The 16,900-nt window shown below is 41.1% G+C and overlaps 2 protein-coding genes across 2 annotated transcripts; one reads left to right on the top strand and one right to left on the bottom strand.

Annotated features, from left to right (window-relative positions):
- Window positions 1-2,781: 2,781 nt before the first annotated feature.
- Window positions 2,782-3,146, bottom strand: F5891DRAFT_924553 (uncharacterized protein; the record flags this gene model as incomplete). Its single annotated transcript, XM_041373848.1, has 2 exons — window positions 2,782-2,934; window positions 2,991-3,146. Coding segments are annotated over 2 exons (309 nt in total), but the record flags the coding sequence as incomplete, so codon positions are not given.
- Window positions 3,147-9,202: 6,056 nt separating this feature from the next.
- Window positions 9,203-9,497, top strand: F5891DRAFT_926164 (uncharacterized protein; the record flags this gene model as incomplete). The annotated part of the gene is made up of 2 exons (XM_041373871.1): window positions 9,203-9,284; window positions 9,394-9,497. Coding segments are annotated over 2 exons (186 nt in total), but the record flags the coding sequence as incomplete, so codon positions are not given.
- Between the last annotated feature and the right edge of the window lie 7,403 nt (window positions 9,498-16,900).

Below are 16,900 nucleotides of genomic sequence, written 5' to 3' on the forward strand. Positions count from 1 at the left end.
ACCAAGTCAAGACCTTCAGAAAGAATTAGATTGTTCTTATACTTATCCTTCTGAGTTTGCATTGAGATTTTGGTCGTACACTGTGCCCCTTTCCCAAGTACTGTCCCTTATTTTGGAGACTGAGGATAACACATCTGGATGATCAGACAAGTATTGTAGATTATCCGGAAGACTTCCAGATATCGGAAATGTGTATAAGGCTAATCTGGACAAGTCTGAACTAGAAACAAACAGAAGATAGACTATCTGAAGATAGAGTCGGAGATATAGACTATAGGAATCAATCCTAAGTCTTAGAGAATGACAAGATTTATTTAGACTCAAGTCCAGAGGATGGAAAGAGGACAAACTAAGTTGATATTTGAACTGAGGTACTACAGGACATATATAAGAGTGTATATACCAAGTGAATAACAGAACAATCAGTAAGCAAGGGTCCGAGGCTATGTATGAAACATAAGCAAAGTCTATCAAACACAAGTCAGAAATGAAGCATAGGTTAACAGATCAGTAAGCATAGTCAGAAGTAAGTATGATTGAGATACTGGGGACAAGGAATACCAAATAGAGGAATAGGCTGTGTTAATGTTATATGAACAGGAAATGAATAAAGAAGCTTATCATATATTGGATTGGAAGCAGATCTTTACATCAGATCAAATCTAGGGTATGAGGTCCAGAAGAGAAGTGTGGATATATGGGATATATCATTAGGCATATATTGAACTCTGTGTCAAAAATACTCACATTCACCTCTGGTAAGTTTTTTTGTAGCAAAAAAGGATGCATGAAACTAACAGCAATGTCAACCAAGCTTGAGATCATCAGTGTTTTCTTGCTATACATTTGCATGAAAATGTGAAGGTGTGATTTCATAGAATAAAAATAAAAATGTTATTATTGGTAGGTTTCAAACCTACACAGTTACAGTTCAAGAGAAACAGATTTTAACTCTGGTGACAACTTGACTAAGACTGATGAAGATCAATGTTTGAGATGCTGTCTATGAGCTGATAGTCAAGACATGTTCTAATAGAAAAATGAGTTACTTGATAGATTTTGAATCTATTGTGGCAATGACATGGCTAACATCAGTCAAGTTGAGTTTTTGAGAAAACCATTCATGAGACAATGTCAAGGTGTGTTTTATAGAAAACAAATGTTGCAACTGGCAGGTTTCAAACCTGCATGGCTCAAAAGAAACAGACTTTGACTCTGGTAATTACTTGACAATTTCATCTTTGACAGGTTTTGAGCCTACACAGACAGATTTAAATTCTGTTGTATCAACTGCTTGACTAAGAACTGTTAGATGCATCTCCAATGAACCCATTCACAAGTGAATCATCAAGGTATATTTATCTGCATTTTGTCAGTTCTTTCAATAATATGGTCACTGCCATTGATTCTCTTATTCTACTCTTATTACAAAAGACATCAGACTTCTCCTAGGCCTATATTTCAAGACCTGAATATCTAGCAATTGCTTCAAAAAAGTGCTGATGGCAGACCATCATGGTGGGCCAATGATGTCCGTGATGTCTTGGGATTAATAACCAGGTCATAAGTGATAACTGACAACAGAAGGATCACATATGGTTGGGCTCTAGGGGTATGTTAGAAATTAATGTTAGAACTGACAAAATGCAGGATAAGTGTACCTTGAAGATTCACTTCTGAATGAATTCATTGGGAGCACATATAACTGGCCTTAGCCAAGCAGTTAATATAACAGAATCCAAATCTGTCTGTGCAGGTTTAAAACCTGTCAAAGATGAAATTGCAAGTGATCATCAGAGTCAAAATCTGGCTACTCTTGGACTGAGTAGGTTTAAAACCTGCCAATAATAACATTTTTATTTTATAAAATCACATCCTGTCCCATACCAAGCACTGTATTTTTGTGCATGCCCTACATGACATGTCCATCTATTGTCCAATCCAATACTGCTAATATATTTTCATTATTTTATTTTTGTGTCATGCTGAAGAATACTCCCAGCTACAGACCACAATGTATAGATGCAAGAGAAGCATTCTCACCACATTCTCCTGCAAAACTAGCACAAAGTAGTCACACCTTGGGTGCATTGAAAAAGATAAAACAGATATAAATTATATCACTTTGATGAATACTCCAAAATGTATCACTGTCTCTATTTGCTTGCACTTGGGTCTCTGAGAATCTATACACTACAAAAGATTTTGCAAGCAGGTTTTGAATCTACATAGATTGAAAGAAACAGATTTTGACTCTATTGCAACATCTACATCAGGAAAAAAACCTTTGACTACACCGAGCTATATAATTACTGTAGTTACTGTAGCTCATTGTGTCAAGTATATACTATATACAACTACACAGTCACATGTCTAGCTATATAGCACTACCGGAACTCCTGTAGTAAACAGCTACAGGTACTATAGGTAGCTATGCACTCCTACTATAGCCATTAATACCAATCACTCTAGAATCAGAAAACAATGTAATCGAATATATTCAAGGTACACAATGTATACACTCATGAAATCCAGTGGCCTCATAAAGTGCCAATCGTCACCAACCTATACACCTTCCCCACGCTCCTTTGCCCAAGTCTCCACTTTGTACTCTTGGATTGTATCATCAAATATGTCATCTGTGAAGCCTTTGACGGTCACTGCTACCTTAGGCAGATTGATACTAGCATGGAACCTTTGGATCAATGTCAGTAAGGGTCATGATTCAGGCAAGTACTAACCGAGCAACATTGAGGAAATTATCTTGGACAGCTTGAAGACACTAACTACTGTGAGTACGAGTGCCAACATCTTTACCAGAAAAGGGTCAAAGTATTCAGCATAGATTATACCTTCATCAATGTGGTTCATGAACCACATGTCATTTATCCCTGCCTGGATTAAATCAGATTTGTATATGCCAGATTTCTTCTCCTAATCCTTTTATTCAGCCAGTCAGATAACAATTAACAGTGGTGAAGCTGACCTACCTTAAACACAAAGGATGACCCTTCCTTGAGTGTCTCGGCCAAGTCACAGTTTCCCCTAATGGCCACTATAGATCGGCTTACATGGAAGCCAAAAAACAAGGCTGTGAGACCACACATTTTGGTTTCCCCACACACGTGTGAGGTCTGCCTTGCCATCTACACAATCAACCAGGATCAGGACATGAAAATAACATGCTGACTGCTTACCATTTTAACCAATGAAGGCATTAGTTGAATAGCAAGTCCTGCTGCATCAGATGTATCACACCACACATGCTTTGCTAGCTGGGTCTTGACAATGAGTGTCTCAGGAAAAGGTCTCTGAGTTACAACTAGACAGCAGTAAATAGATGTCACTGTGGTGAGTACATTTTTGTGATGTCATTGAAATCCCTGGCCCTTAATTGCCAGCATGCTCCTTTTGAATCTTTAATGATCTTTAGAATAGTTTCTTCATCGATGTCCTCCTGCAGGCATTTGGACCTGACAAACTGTTCAGAAGTTGCACTGACCACTTCATTATCGTCATCAAGTGCTGCTGCTGCTGTTGTTGATCCTGCTGTCAGTGCTGCTGTCAGTGCTGCTATCATTGCTGGATGAGACCACTGGAGCAGAATCTATGCAAAGTTAGTTAGTCAAAGAACACCCTGCCAAGATTGCTAACCTTTCTTTGACTTAGCCATGATCTTACTCATTTCCATTGGTTGCAAGACAGTTGGAGGTGTTTTACCTGTACTGAATGTGAGCACCTGCACCTTTGCAGGTATACTTCAATGTGAAAACTATTATATAGTTGTGAGCACTTGAATATATGAATAATAAAATGCTGACCATAATATCTTCGTCTCTGTCAATCTCACTCAGGAGCTCGGCAGGTAAGACTTCAGGATTTGTATGATATTTCATCCGCAGCGCCTTTATGTTATGTTTCTCCTTCTTGATTTCCTCAACTAGTTTGTGGTCATGTCCTCGATGAGATTTTGAAACTGTTAAGTAGACGTAAGCAAACACACATTGAGCAACAACACAAAATTACTTACTTCAATATGTCTCTTTTTCAGTTGGCCAGTGCTAATGACCACTTGCAGTGTGTCTGGCTGTGGATTCAATCTGTGCGCATAGGTCCTCCTGGGCCTGCAAGATTGCCTTTTGCTTTTGAGAACCCATTGAGAGGCAAGTTTTCCTGCCATGATTCAGGTTAGTCTGTAGTCAAAAAAGAAGAACAATTTGCCTTTAAATACCCTTGCTGTAGTGTCTGATCAACAGACCACTTTGAGTTCTGTTGATTTCAAAGTTAAAGTTTCAATCTGACCAAACAATATCAACAGAATGGTATAAAATGAGCAAAAAAAAATATGACTTCTAACACTTATGGCAGATACTACCAATCTCACCAAAATACCCAGATAGCAAGTGACAGGCTTGTCTGAGACACGCCACACATTGACCAATGTGGCAGCGCAGTCTTCTCACTATTCAGCAAACTGAATGAAAAGGATCTTGCAGTCAGCCAACAGTGGGTTACTCTGAGAACTGCCATGACACACACTCACCATCCAGTAGGCCTCCAAGTTAACACTTTCATGTGATCACTGCTCTAGGATAGGCTAGAGAGGCTCTCCCAGCTCCAGGATGGGTTAGAGAGGCTCCACATGCTCCTGAGCATTATTATCCTTTGCAACAATATCATCAGACACCAGGACCCATAACTATGTCTCAGACTTACCTGCGAACCCTTGTCTTGGAATGTTGGATGCAGAGATTAGACATTGCTATGAGGCGTGCAAAGTGCAGCTCTCTGAACACATACAAGGGCCTGTTACTCACCAAACATATGCGTGAGAGTTGATAGTCGGGTGCTAGCATGTAGAGAAGCAGCAGTGCCAAGAGGCACGCAAAGTTCAACTATTGGAATTCCTCCTTGCATCTCATGGTATTATCACCTTAGTTTAGTTAGTTAGTTATGTCAGTAGTCACTCAGGGATGAATGGAGATGATATTAATGGTAATCAAGGTCAATGAGATATTCGGAATGAGAAGAAAAATGACCAATAGACAAGAGAAAAGAAAAATGAGGATAAGAGAAGACATGCGATACATGAATTCTACATTTTCAAAGGGAGGAATAGCCAGCAAAAGAAGACACACTGTAGGAATACAACACAAAGTGGGGCTATACAAAGATGGCTCCAAACTGATATCTTTATGTTGTGGTTTTGCACCACCTAGTCTGCTATACTTGGTGAGACAAGTGCGTTTGACCCAGGGGTCTGCGGTCTGGGAATAGTTCTGGGGGTCAGTGAATGATGTGAGGTCAATAGTCCAAGTGCAGGAAACAATGTCTGGAGGTATAATTACAATGTCCGATGCAAAAAGCATCAGGTCCAATGTTTTCGGGTTTCAGGTTCGTCGGGTTCAGGTTCGGGTTATTGGAAACTAATAGTAACACTATAGTGAGCGTTGGAAAAGCGAGCAGTGTGCGCAATAATAACAATGATAGATACAGACAATGAAGGAACGATGATATTCACAATGTCAACTAAGAACTACAAAATATCAGGTTTGACCCCTAAGCGTCAGAGAACAGCTCTCCTCTACTCAGATGATGATGATGCTATGGGGAGTCCAATATATATGTAGATACGTAGAAATACGGTGTAGAAACAACAATACAGAGAGGAACAAATGAAGCTCCAGACTGTATCTATAAATGTTGAAGGTTGTGCATTTGCCTAGTCTGCTATGCTTGAGGTGGCAAGCACGTTCGACCCTTAAGGGGAAGCAAGTGCAGCAAAGATCTAGAGGTATGCGCTGAAGCGAAGTGTGAGAAAGCGCAGGTGCGCGCAAGATACAAAGGCGTGGGAAAGCGCGCATGCGTGCGGAAATGAGAAAGAGTAAGCTTAAGTGAGGATATGATGTAAGACAAGTGAAGAGAGGTGCAAAGTGCAGACAAATAGATTTCTACTATGTTCTTCTAGGCAGATAGTGGGTGGAAAGTAAAGTAAGGTAAGGTAAGTGGTAAAAAATGGAAAGTTAGTTGAAAAGTAAGTAATAGTATGTACTGCTGGCGCTTATATAGCGCGCCTAAGCGCGGTCATGTGGAGCCGAAGCGCTACCGAGTAGGTATGTAAGATATATATGGGTGAGAGTCCATGATAAAAATAAAGATGGAACAATATGCAGATGAGAGAAATAGAAATATACGCACTAGAGAATATGGTGGACAGTGGATGGATGCATCTGGATGGCTGGCGCTATAGGGTGCTCAAGCACGGGAATGCGCGCGCGCGTATACATCATGAAGCGCGGGAATGGTGCGCATTGCGCGGGAAAGTTGCGCCTTGTATAGGGATAGCTGCGGGTAGCACATGGAGTGACACTACAAGTTCGTGCTATGTACTCCTTAGTGAAAACTTGTCATATCACACCATGAGACACACAAGTCTCTACAACGGAACCCTATAGGTGAAGGTAGTAGTGCAATATTTCGGATCCGATGTCCTACGTAATAAGACATGATGTACTGCGGACTATGGGAATACATGTAATAATGTGGTCCGAAATGTTAGGGATGTGAAAACAAGTAACTACACACCTAGTGAGGCTAGCACAATGAGGCTGGACATAGGTGGGATGAGTCTGCACAATATCTGATAGTCCAATGCAAAAACCGATGCGATGTCCGATGTCCAATGCAAAACACGATGCAAAACCCGATGCAATGTCCAATAATCCAATGTCCAATGTCTGATGATTTTTGGGTTTGATACATATTAAGTCGGATACAATAGGAATGATTTGGGTAATGATTAGCATGTCTACATGCATCAGAAAATAGACCTCTACGAGGCCACAGAGATGTCAGTCTCTACAACGTGATATGTGAACTCTACATTTGCGAAGGGAGGAATAGCCAGCAAAGAGAAATCATCAGAAATGATAAACAACATGTGAAAGGGAGGAGTAGATGAGACGATAGAAAAGAGAAAAGAAGATGAGAGAAACCATCGGAAACAATGAATATCATGTGAAAGGGAGGAATATGGTGCGTGTCACTTAGCCACCACTACTTTTGAACAATGTTCTCACCCCCTTGAAAAAAAATCAGATTTTTATTTCCTCTTGTAAAAATGACCCCTTCGATGAGTAGAGTAAAGCTATAAGAGGAATTATTGATTGAATCAAATCTGAGCGAGTTTTTTTTTTAAAAAAGGGATGATTTGGCCACCTAAAGTACTATGACTCCCCATCAATCAAAAATGCAAGCCAATGTCTCCAGAATACGTCTGTGAGACTTGTACTTTGTAGAGCTGAATTGCTTAACCTAAAACTGGGCATCCTTTGTGCTCAGACCTGTCTGATATGCCTCCATCCAGCAGTGCATGCGATGTTCCCACAGTCAAATGATACTGAGCTGCACAGACTGCATTGCTAAGGGCATGTGCATTGCTACCTTCCTGTGGTTCTTGGGCATCAGAGACTGGTAAAAACAACATCTGCACAATAAATTGTCATTGTCTACTGTAGCGCTACATGTTTCAAACTAATATTGAAGCATCCGTTGGAGTTGCACGCACAGAACTACATAGGGTTAGGGTTGAAATTTTCTCAGACCGATTTGGCCACTGTTCAAGGGTAGTGGTGGCTAAGTGACATGCACCATAGATGAGACAAGATGGTCAAAGGAAGTGGTCAAAAGGAAGTGGTCAAGGAAGTTGGACAGGCATGAAAGGTGGCACACCATCATGAACTGCATCTGCGATCAAATTCTACCAAAGAAAGGTCATTATGAACTACGTCCATGATGGCAGTCCTGTCAGAAGTTTTGGTATTTGAAGTTGGTCGCTATGTGCAGGAAAAATGGGTATTAGAAAGTGATTGGCCAAGTTGGCAACAACGATCAATGAACCTGTAATGCCTCAATGTATGTTTTGCAGGAAGGTAATAGCTACGGGCGAGGGTGTCAAGAGACACATTGTGGGGCATCCTGAATGCTGAAGGCAGTGGACATTATTGATTGAAGAAGCAGATGCAGCAAACTCAGACTCACCAGATGTCAACTTCTCTCATGAATACATGGCAGCCCCAGGTCATGTTCACCAGCACAGTGTAGAGACTTGCACCTCTCAATGCCAGATATATAGCCTTATTACCCACTTAATTCCTTACATGTACCACCTCTTATCCGAAGGACCAGTCATTCGTGCTCTCACGCATGCCCTATGTATGCGCCTCACTTGCGCATCTTGCATGCACTCATGCCTTTCACATGCATCCCTTTAGGCTTTCGCGCTCTTACCATTCGTCCATCTGTCCCATGTCCTCACTGATTTACTGGTGCATTATTCTTATCTCTTTCTTTGAATTAATGAACCTTCAGTCTGACCTCCGTGCTTACATACAGAGAGTCTATTTGAACTTAGAATATATTTAGAGTTGATATGGTTACTCAGTTTGGGACTGCACTCAGAAGCACGCCACATACCGTAATCTCCCTTCTTAAATAGAGAGAGGGTTCTTTTGGTTCTGGTATGGACCCCCCCCCCCCCCCCATATATCCATCTACTGCAAAAGTGTATAGTACACCTAAGTACTTGAAAGCAGACCTTGTTTCTCTATCAACTATCGCTCATGCTACAACCTTACTTGAAAGCTCTTCCCTTATCATTCGTAACATGCTTCTGCATATGCATGCATCTCTCGCATCACTCATTCATGCATGCCTCACACATGCCTTCACGTGTGTCATCTTCTTGTGCTTTCGCACGCTGGTTGTCACCCATCTAGCTGACAGAGTCTCCCTCCCTTTTATTAATGAGGAACTTCTCTCAGTAGTTGTCCTTTGGGGTCAAGTCTTATTCTCATATCCTGGTCTTGCTGTAGAACCCCTTAGTTTTAGTGTTTTCACCTATAGTCAAGATTCCTCAACTTCAGCAGATCTTCCGATACAGACCAAAACCCTACTCCTGGCAAAATTCATTGGGTCACTGTTGAAGAAATTGATGACGAGGATGCAACAACACTCACCTATAATGGCCAGTATTTCAAACCTCAGTCAGACGCAGGCTGGGCACCACATGAAGGTGAGACCACATTTGAAAGATATTGAAGAGAGCAGAAGGAAGAGGGTGAAGATCAATGGGCACCCTTTGAGAATGCATGAGTGTTGGATCATGGTGGCAAAGCATATACTCAATAGACGATGCACCAGAGAGGAGTGGGGTCTAGCCCAATGGCTTGTCAGAAACCTCAGTCAAAGGCAGACCAATGAGTTTCTGAAACTACCCATAGTATGTTCCAAGTATAGATCAAAATTTGAACTCACTGTGTTGATACTGTAACCAGACTCAAAACTGCTTGAAGCTTCAATTTCACAATAACTGGTCATTCTTACAAATGATAGATGAACTTCCACATGGTCCAGTGTGGAGTTGTAAGAAGGTTGCTGTGTGCAGTAACCATGAGAATGAGAACAGAAAGCTGTTACAAGAAGAGGTGGAATTATGGAGTTGAGACAGCCGTAGTTGTAGTATTAGACCTAATATGTTGGGCAACTACCAGTTTTACCATACACTTTCCTTGGCAACTGCCAGTTTGCTTTTTTGACCTATTGCATGGGACTTGCCAGGTCCCTATTTGGGTGGGTGTTGTGGCTTTCACAGCTGCATTTTGGGGTTTTTTCAAACTCAGCTATGTTTTCAGTCACAAATGTGTCACCCCACAAATTAATTGTTCCCACACCCTCCCCACATCATTGCAGCTTCACCACCACACCACAATAGCTCCCCCTTTATATATAAGTAGTAGTTTAGTATATATATGTATAATATAATATAATAGACTGCTTTTTTTATTTGTTTGTATGACTGCTCCTCCTCCAGAGGCAATTCAACATAGGGTAGGGTGCAAAATACTTTTGAACTTTTGCCCCTTTGGTGAGGAAGTGTTCTATGATATTCAGAACATGTTTATGAGCATATATGAGTAGATTCCCATCTTTATTTGACCCCCTGAAGTGTCCTACATCAATAGATATAGCACATATGCAAGAAAACACAGAATATGTTCCCATTTAATTATTTCTAGGTGAACAGACTTGGAAAAATACTTCCCAGCATCTATTCAACAATAGGAACAATGTATCAGGAGCACAGGACCATAGGACAATACCCTGTTGCATGGTGTGGCCCCCCTCCCCTGGTGGTTTACCCCCTGTGAAAAATTTAATTTTCCTGTAGGACCGGACCTCAATTGAGGTAGGGGGTCTATTCCTATATATATTTGGAGTAGATTTATCATATAGCTGGCCCAGGACACACATAGAATCTTGCTACAGGAACAAAAACATAGAAAATCGCATTTTTGATGTTTTTCAGTATCTTGCTCTTGCATATATAATCCAGCCTGTTCATATATCACTATAATAGCATATTCACTTGCTTTGTGTGACAAGGATCAGCCCTAAATAGGGCGCAAATTTGAGATCTGGTGTATAGAGGGTATTTCTACTGATAAGAAACCTACATAGTAATCAAGCCTGTGATAAGTGATCTGGGACCTGGAATACCTCTCATATATGTCCTTAATGATGAATCTGAAGTTTTAGAAAGATCCATGAAGAATTGACTGAATGACAAGTAAAATGACATACATATGTGTAAAAAGTGACAATTGACATATTTTTACACAAAGTCACATATATATATGGTACAGGTCAAATATTTCACTTAAAATATGTAGAATACATGGTAGACTACTAAAGGAACCTATACTACATACTGCCCTGGGGTTGGAGGGTGGTGGAAGGGATGTGGTGTATATTTGAGTTGACCCAGCATTAAAGTCCTACCACTGCCCAATAGTGCTGTCCACATTACAGGTTATATTTTAATATAATATTATTATTAATCATTATCTTGATTATAATATAGGCTTATAGAGGGGCTCTGCATACACCATATAATCTAGTACATTATATTATTGTACGATTACATTATAATATGACTTAAGTATTTAATCATAATATTTTGTTCAGAGTGACTCGGTTGAAGCAATAACTGTACAGTTGAAACAGGAGTAGTTCCCACGCATAGCGGTGTAGAAACAACAATACAGAGAGGAACAAATGAGGCTCCAGACTGTATCTAAAAAATGTTGTAGGTCGTGCGTTGCCTAGTCTGCGTTACTTGAGGAGACAAGCGCGTTCGACCCTAAAGGGAAGCGAGTGCAGCAAAGATCTACAGGTACGCACTGAAGCGAAGCACAGATGCGCGCAAGGTGCGGGAACACGCGCGCGTATTAGCGCGAAGCACGGGAAAGCGCGCGCGCATATGCGGAAATTGATAAAGACTAAGCTTAAGTGATAATATGATGCAAGGTAGGAGAAGAGAGATGCAAAGTGTAGACAAATAGATTTCTACTATACTCTGCTAAGTAGTAAGTGAGTAGTAGGAAAAATAAGTTGTAAAAATGGAAAGTTAGTTGAAAAAGTAAGTAATAGTATGTACTGCTGGCGCTTATATAGCGCGCCTAAGCGCAGTCATGTGGAGCCGAAGCGCTACCGAGTAGGTATGTAAGATATATATGGGTGAGAGTCCATGATAAAAATAAAGATGGAACAATATGCAGATGAGAGAAATAGAAATATACGCACTAGAGAATATGGTGGACAGTGGATGGATGCATCTGGATGGCTGGCGCTATAGGGTGCTCAAGCACGGGAATGCGCGCGCGCATATACATCGTGAAGCGTGGGAAAGTTGCGCCTCATATAGGGATAGCTGCGGGTAGCACACAGAGTGACACTACAAGTTCGTGCTATGTACTCCTTGGTGGGAACTGCCATATCACGCCATGAGAGGCATGATTCTCTACAGCAGCCTACCATACTCAGTGGGTGCTGCGCAGCATTCAGGATCAAGGAATTTGATATCTTTGCATTAGGGCAGCATAACTCAATGGCTCAATTGAGTGAGCAGCAAAAACAGCTGGCCCAATCACTCACTGATCTTCAATCTGCTATAACTGGACTCCCCAGCTTTGTTGCCAGAAGCAGCCAAAGATGGTCCAATCAGTCATCACTTATGTGATCTCAGCGTTGATGAAGATGAAGGTCCATTTTACTCATTCAATTGTGCCTGGGAACAGGTCTTTCAATGCTCCGAGGATGAACAGCGGAAACTGGTTGTGCGAGGAAAGTATGGTATCATCCTTGCACACAATTTTGCTGCTCACTTTGCTGCATTACCGAACATTAAGTAGCATAATGGACTCAACTTGATGAATGAGCGCATCAAAGTACTTATCAAATTGCTTTATGACGTGTATGTAATGTTCTGTAGACTTCGTGTCATGAATTCTAATGTTACTTGATATTACATGGCAGTGCTCCTACAGGGACTTCAAAAAAGGCTGCTAGTGGACTTTTCCTCTGCATTAAACGAACATTAGCTAAAGGTGAAAGTTCTGTCCAAGTCATATATGTATTTCACTGACATAATTCAAAGATGCCGAGAGTGACCTAGATGATCATGATTATGTTCCACCACACAAAGACCCTGTTTCCGACAATGGTAGTATCAGTGACATCAAGGCAGTTCCAGCAAATGGCAAGAGTGGTATGCCTAAGAAGAAGAAGCAAAAGACTCGGGTAACTTCACTCCTATGAAAGTTTTTCTGTTCTAACTCTGTCGCCAAGGCTCAAAGTGAGAGGTCTGAAAGTGAGATTGATGTAGAAGAGGTTGAGGTACATGCTGGACAGAATCCTTTGAAAGGACAATGGGTGATGCTACAGTTTGTTCCGTCACTCGCTACCAATAAAAAAGGAGATCCTGTGTGGAAATGGAAGTGTAACTGGTGCGAGTAAGTATCTCACTGCAAGCATGTTGCTAGAAACTCATATATTCTACCCAGCACATTCTGGACATCACCTCACACACCACGATGCACATCTTATGATGCTGAAACTATCAAGGCACCCCCTTCAAGTAATTTCATCTCACACTTGCCAAAATGTCCCAAATTGCCATGAGAACATTCCTTCGACTCATGGTGTGCCCAGAAATCAAATGGAGTGCAAGTCTCTGTGGGAGCTCCAGGTCCTGGTCCTCAAAGGCAGATTATGCAAGATTTTGTGCAGTGAGGAATCGAGCATCCAGCCAAGCAGCTTACCAGAAAGACCTGGCGTGAAACCCTGGTAAAGGGTATTGTTGAAGATGACCTTCCATACTCACTGGTTGAGAAACAAGGCATGAAACAAACATTCACACTGATTCTGCCAACAGTTTATGCATTACCTTTATGTCAGACTATTTGTTGTGGCATTGATCGGCTCTATGAAGGTACAAATAAAAAAGTCAATGCCACTCTTCAGGTGAGAATTATTGTGCTCAGATCAAAATTGGTGTAAACAAACAAATTTTGTAGTCGAACATCTCCCAGCTTGCCTTCTCGAGTGATATCTGGACCAGCAAAAACTCAGTCTATGCTTTTCTTGGTTCTGTGGTCTCCTGGATCAATGACAAGTGGGAGCTCATGCAAATTCCTCTGGAGCTTATTCCGCTTGATGGAGATCATTCAGGGAAAGTGTCTGGAAAGCTACTGTTCAAGGTGCTGAAGCATCGGAAATTGACAAGCAAGATCAGTGAGTTCATGATCAGCTCACAAAGACTTTATCACTCATCTCTTGATAGTCGCACATGCTACAGATAACACAGCAAGTAACACAACTATGAACGAGGCACTCACAAAACAGATTGTTGATGAAGGTACCCACTTGCATCGTGCAAATATGCAAATTGGCTGCGCAGCTCATGTTATCAATCTTGTGGTGCAGTATGTAGCCTTAAGTTCACCTCTTCCTAGTACTGACAAAGTATAATACTGGCAGGGCAATATTGCATGGTCTCCACTGTGCTCCGGACCCTGAGGAGGAAGATCTCTATGAGAGTGCTCAACAGTTCCCGATTACATACTCACCTGAAGATGACCCCGAAGTCCAGCAAGAAATGGAAGAGATGCAAAAAGAGGTAGCAAAGAACAATGATGAGGATGATCCCTCAAATCAACATGCTGAATCAGATGTGTATGTCTCGAGTGATGACAAAAATGCTGCACCTATGGGGAAGAGTGTGAGAAAAGCAAAGAAAAGTCAACATCTTACTGTAGTCGAGAAGGTGAGTTGTTGTATTTTGCATACTAAGTCAATTCTGATGCCGCTGTTAGCTTCATGCAATTGCAGTTGATATTCTCGCTTCAGAGGTTCATCAGAAACGGATGCGCCAACTTATCCGTCAACTATGTGACGCACATTACAAGGGTCTTGTTCCCATTCACAGCATGCCCATTCAGTGGAATACAACACTCGCAGAAATTGACCAAGCTATGAAGCTCAAGCCAGTATGTAGTTTTACCATCAGCTAACTTGATGCACCTTACATTAAACATACAGGCAATCAATCAATGGGTTGATCAACTTGATGCTTGTCTCACTGGGTCAAAGAAGCGTGCCGCAATCTGCAAGAAGACAAAATTGGCATTGAGTGTCAGTGACTGGGAATTTCTTGAGCGTCTTTCTTCAATTCTTGTTGTGCATTTTTAATCATTTTACTTGTGTATAACTCACAGTGCTCACAATTACAGCTTTTTTACACTTCGACACTCAACCTGTCCCGCAAACATGTCCCTACCATATGCTACACTCTTCCATTGTACAAACAGCTGGAGTTACACATGGACACTTATTGCCATCAAGCCTCAGAGGAAAACGACATTCATGGACTCGAAGATGTGCTCACAGCTGACCTCAACAAACTTCGGATTCACATGGAGAAAGCTCTGGTATCTGATTACCCTTTGTTAGGTGCCGGTGAGTGTGTTTTTACGGTGTCAGAAGTATATTATATTCATATTGATGTGTCTAGTTCTACATCCGAGAATGCGAGTCTCATATTTCGACAATGAGACCTTGTGGTCACACACCAATCTTGCAGCTCATGTGCGAGTTCTTCTTGATCATATGTACCAGGTATACTCTGAGGATAGTGCAGACAACTCCTCCATCACTCCCACTACTAGTATTGTGGATCCTGTCTCACCCATCAAATGTTCTGCTTTCAAGTCAGCAGTCAAGATGCACATGCAGAAGACTGGCCCTAGCGCATCTCAGAAAGAGGTTGACATTTACCTCAGTGGCCTTTATCCATGCATGACGGAACAGGAGGATAATTCTTTACTCTGGTGGAAGGTTCGTTTGTTTTAACTGCAGCTGTTTATTCTTCAATAACTGACTCAGACTGTATTCTACTTAGCAACACGAGACAATGTTTCCTGTACTTTCCCGCATCGCTCGTGACATTCTCGCAATCCCTGCTGTCAGCATCTCCATCGAACATTTGTTTTCAAGCAGCAAACACACCCTCTCCGATAGCTGTTCATCTCTGAGTGCTGAATCTGCGTCAATCACTATCATTGCGAAGGAATGGTTGAAACACAATTTCGGGAATGATGTCAATTTCCTCGACAGCGTGAGCATCCATTAGATACTATTAGATATCATTACATTACCATTACATTTCATTACAATATCTATATCATTAGATACTCTCGCTCGCTGGTCCGTAATATTATGATTATATTACATTATGACTCTCAAAGTATTATAATCATAATTGGACAGCACTACTGCCCAACTGACCATTTTCGATGTTTTGGGTCTTTGAACTTTCCCACACTCAATTTCTTATCTGTTTCACTTCCTCAACACTCAATTCTTGTTGGATTGTTTTGTAAATTTAGGGATATGATAGTGAATGTATTCTAAATCTACTCCAGGTGTCTGATTATTAAATTTTGATGCTTTGACAAGATAGGCTCCTTATCAGTAGAAATACCCTCTATACACCAGATCTCAAATTTGCGCCCTATTTAGGGCTGATCCTTGTCACACAAAGCAAGTGAATATGCTATTATAGTGATATATGAACAGGCTGGATTATATATGCAAGAGCAAGATACTGAAAAACATCAAAAATGCGATTTTCTATGTTTTTGTTCCTGTAGCAAGATTCTATGTGTGTCCTGGGCCAGCTATATGATAAATCTACTCCAAATATATATAGGAATAGACCCCCTACCTCAATTGAGGTCCGGTCCTACAGGAAAATTAAATTTTTCACAGGGGGTAAACCACCAGGGGAGGGGGGCCACACCATGCAACAGGGTATTGTCCTATGGTCCTGTGCTCCTGATACATTGTTCCTATTGTTGAATAGATGCTGGGAAGTATTTTTCCAAGTCTGTTCACCTAGAAATAATTAAATGGGAACATATTCTGTGTTTTCTTGCATATGTGCTATATCTATTGATGTAGGACACTTCAGGGGGTCAAATAAAGATGGGAATCTACTCATATATGCTCATAAACATGTTCTGAATATCATAGAACACTTCCTCACCAAAGGGGCAAAAGTTCAAAAGTATTTTGCACCCTACCCTATGTTGAATTGCCTCTGGAGGAGGAGCAGTCATACAAACAAATAAAAAAAGCAGTCTATTATATTATATTATACATATATATACTAAACTACTACTTATATATAAAGGGGGAGCTATTGTGGTGTGGTGGTGAAGCTGCAATGATGTGGGGAGGGTGTGGGAACAATTAATTTGTGGGGTGACACATTTGTGACTGAAAACATAGCTGAGTTTGAAAAAACCCCAAAATGCAGCTGTGAAAGCCACAACACCCACCCAAATAGGGACCTGGCAAGTCCCATGCAATAGGTCAAAAAAGCAAACTGGCAGTTGCCAAGGAAAGTGTATGGTAAAACTGGTAGTTGCCCAACATATTAGGTCTAATACTACAGCCAAGGGTGGTTGAGATCCAGTTGAATGCGTGAAGGAGCTGATTG

Source organism: Suillus fuscotomentosus (assembly GCF_016647785.1).
Source record: "Suillus fuscotomentosus strain FC203 chromosome Unknown F5891scaffold_2, whole genome shotgun sequence".
Classification (NCBI taxonomy): domain Eukaryota; kingdom Fungi; phylum Basidiomycota; class Agaricomycetes; order Boletales; family Suillaceae; genus Suillus; species Suillus fuscotomentosus.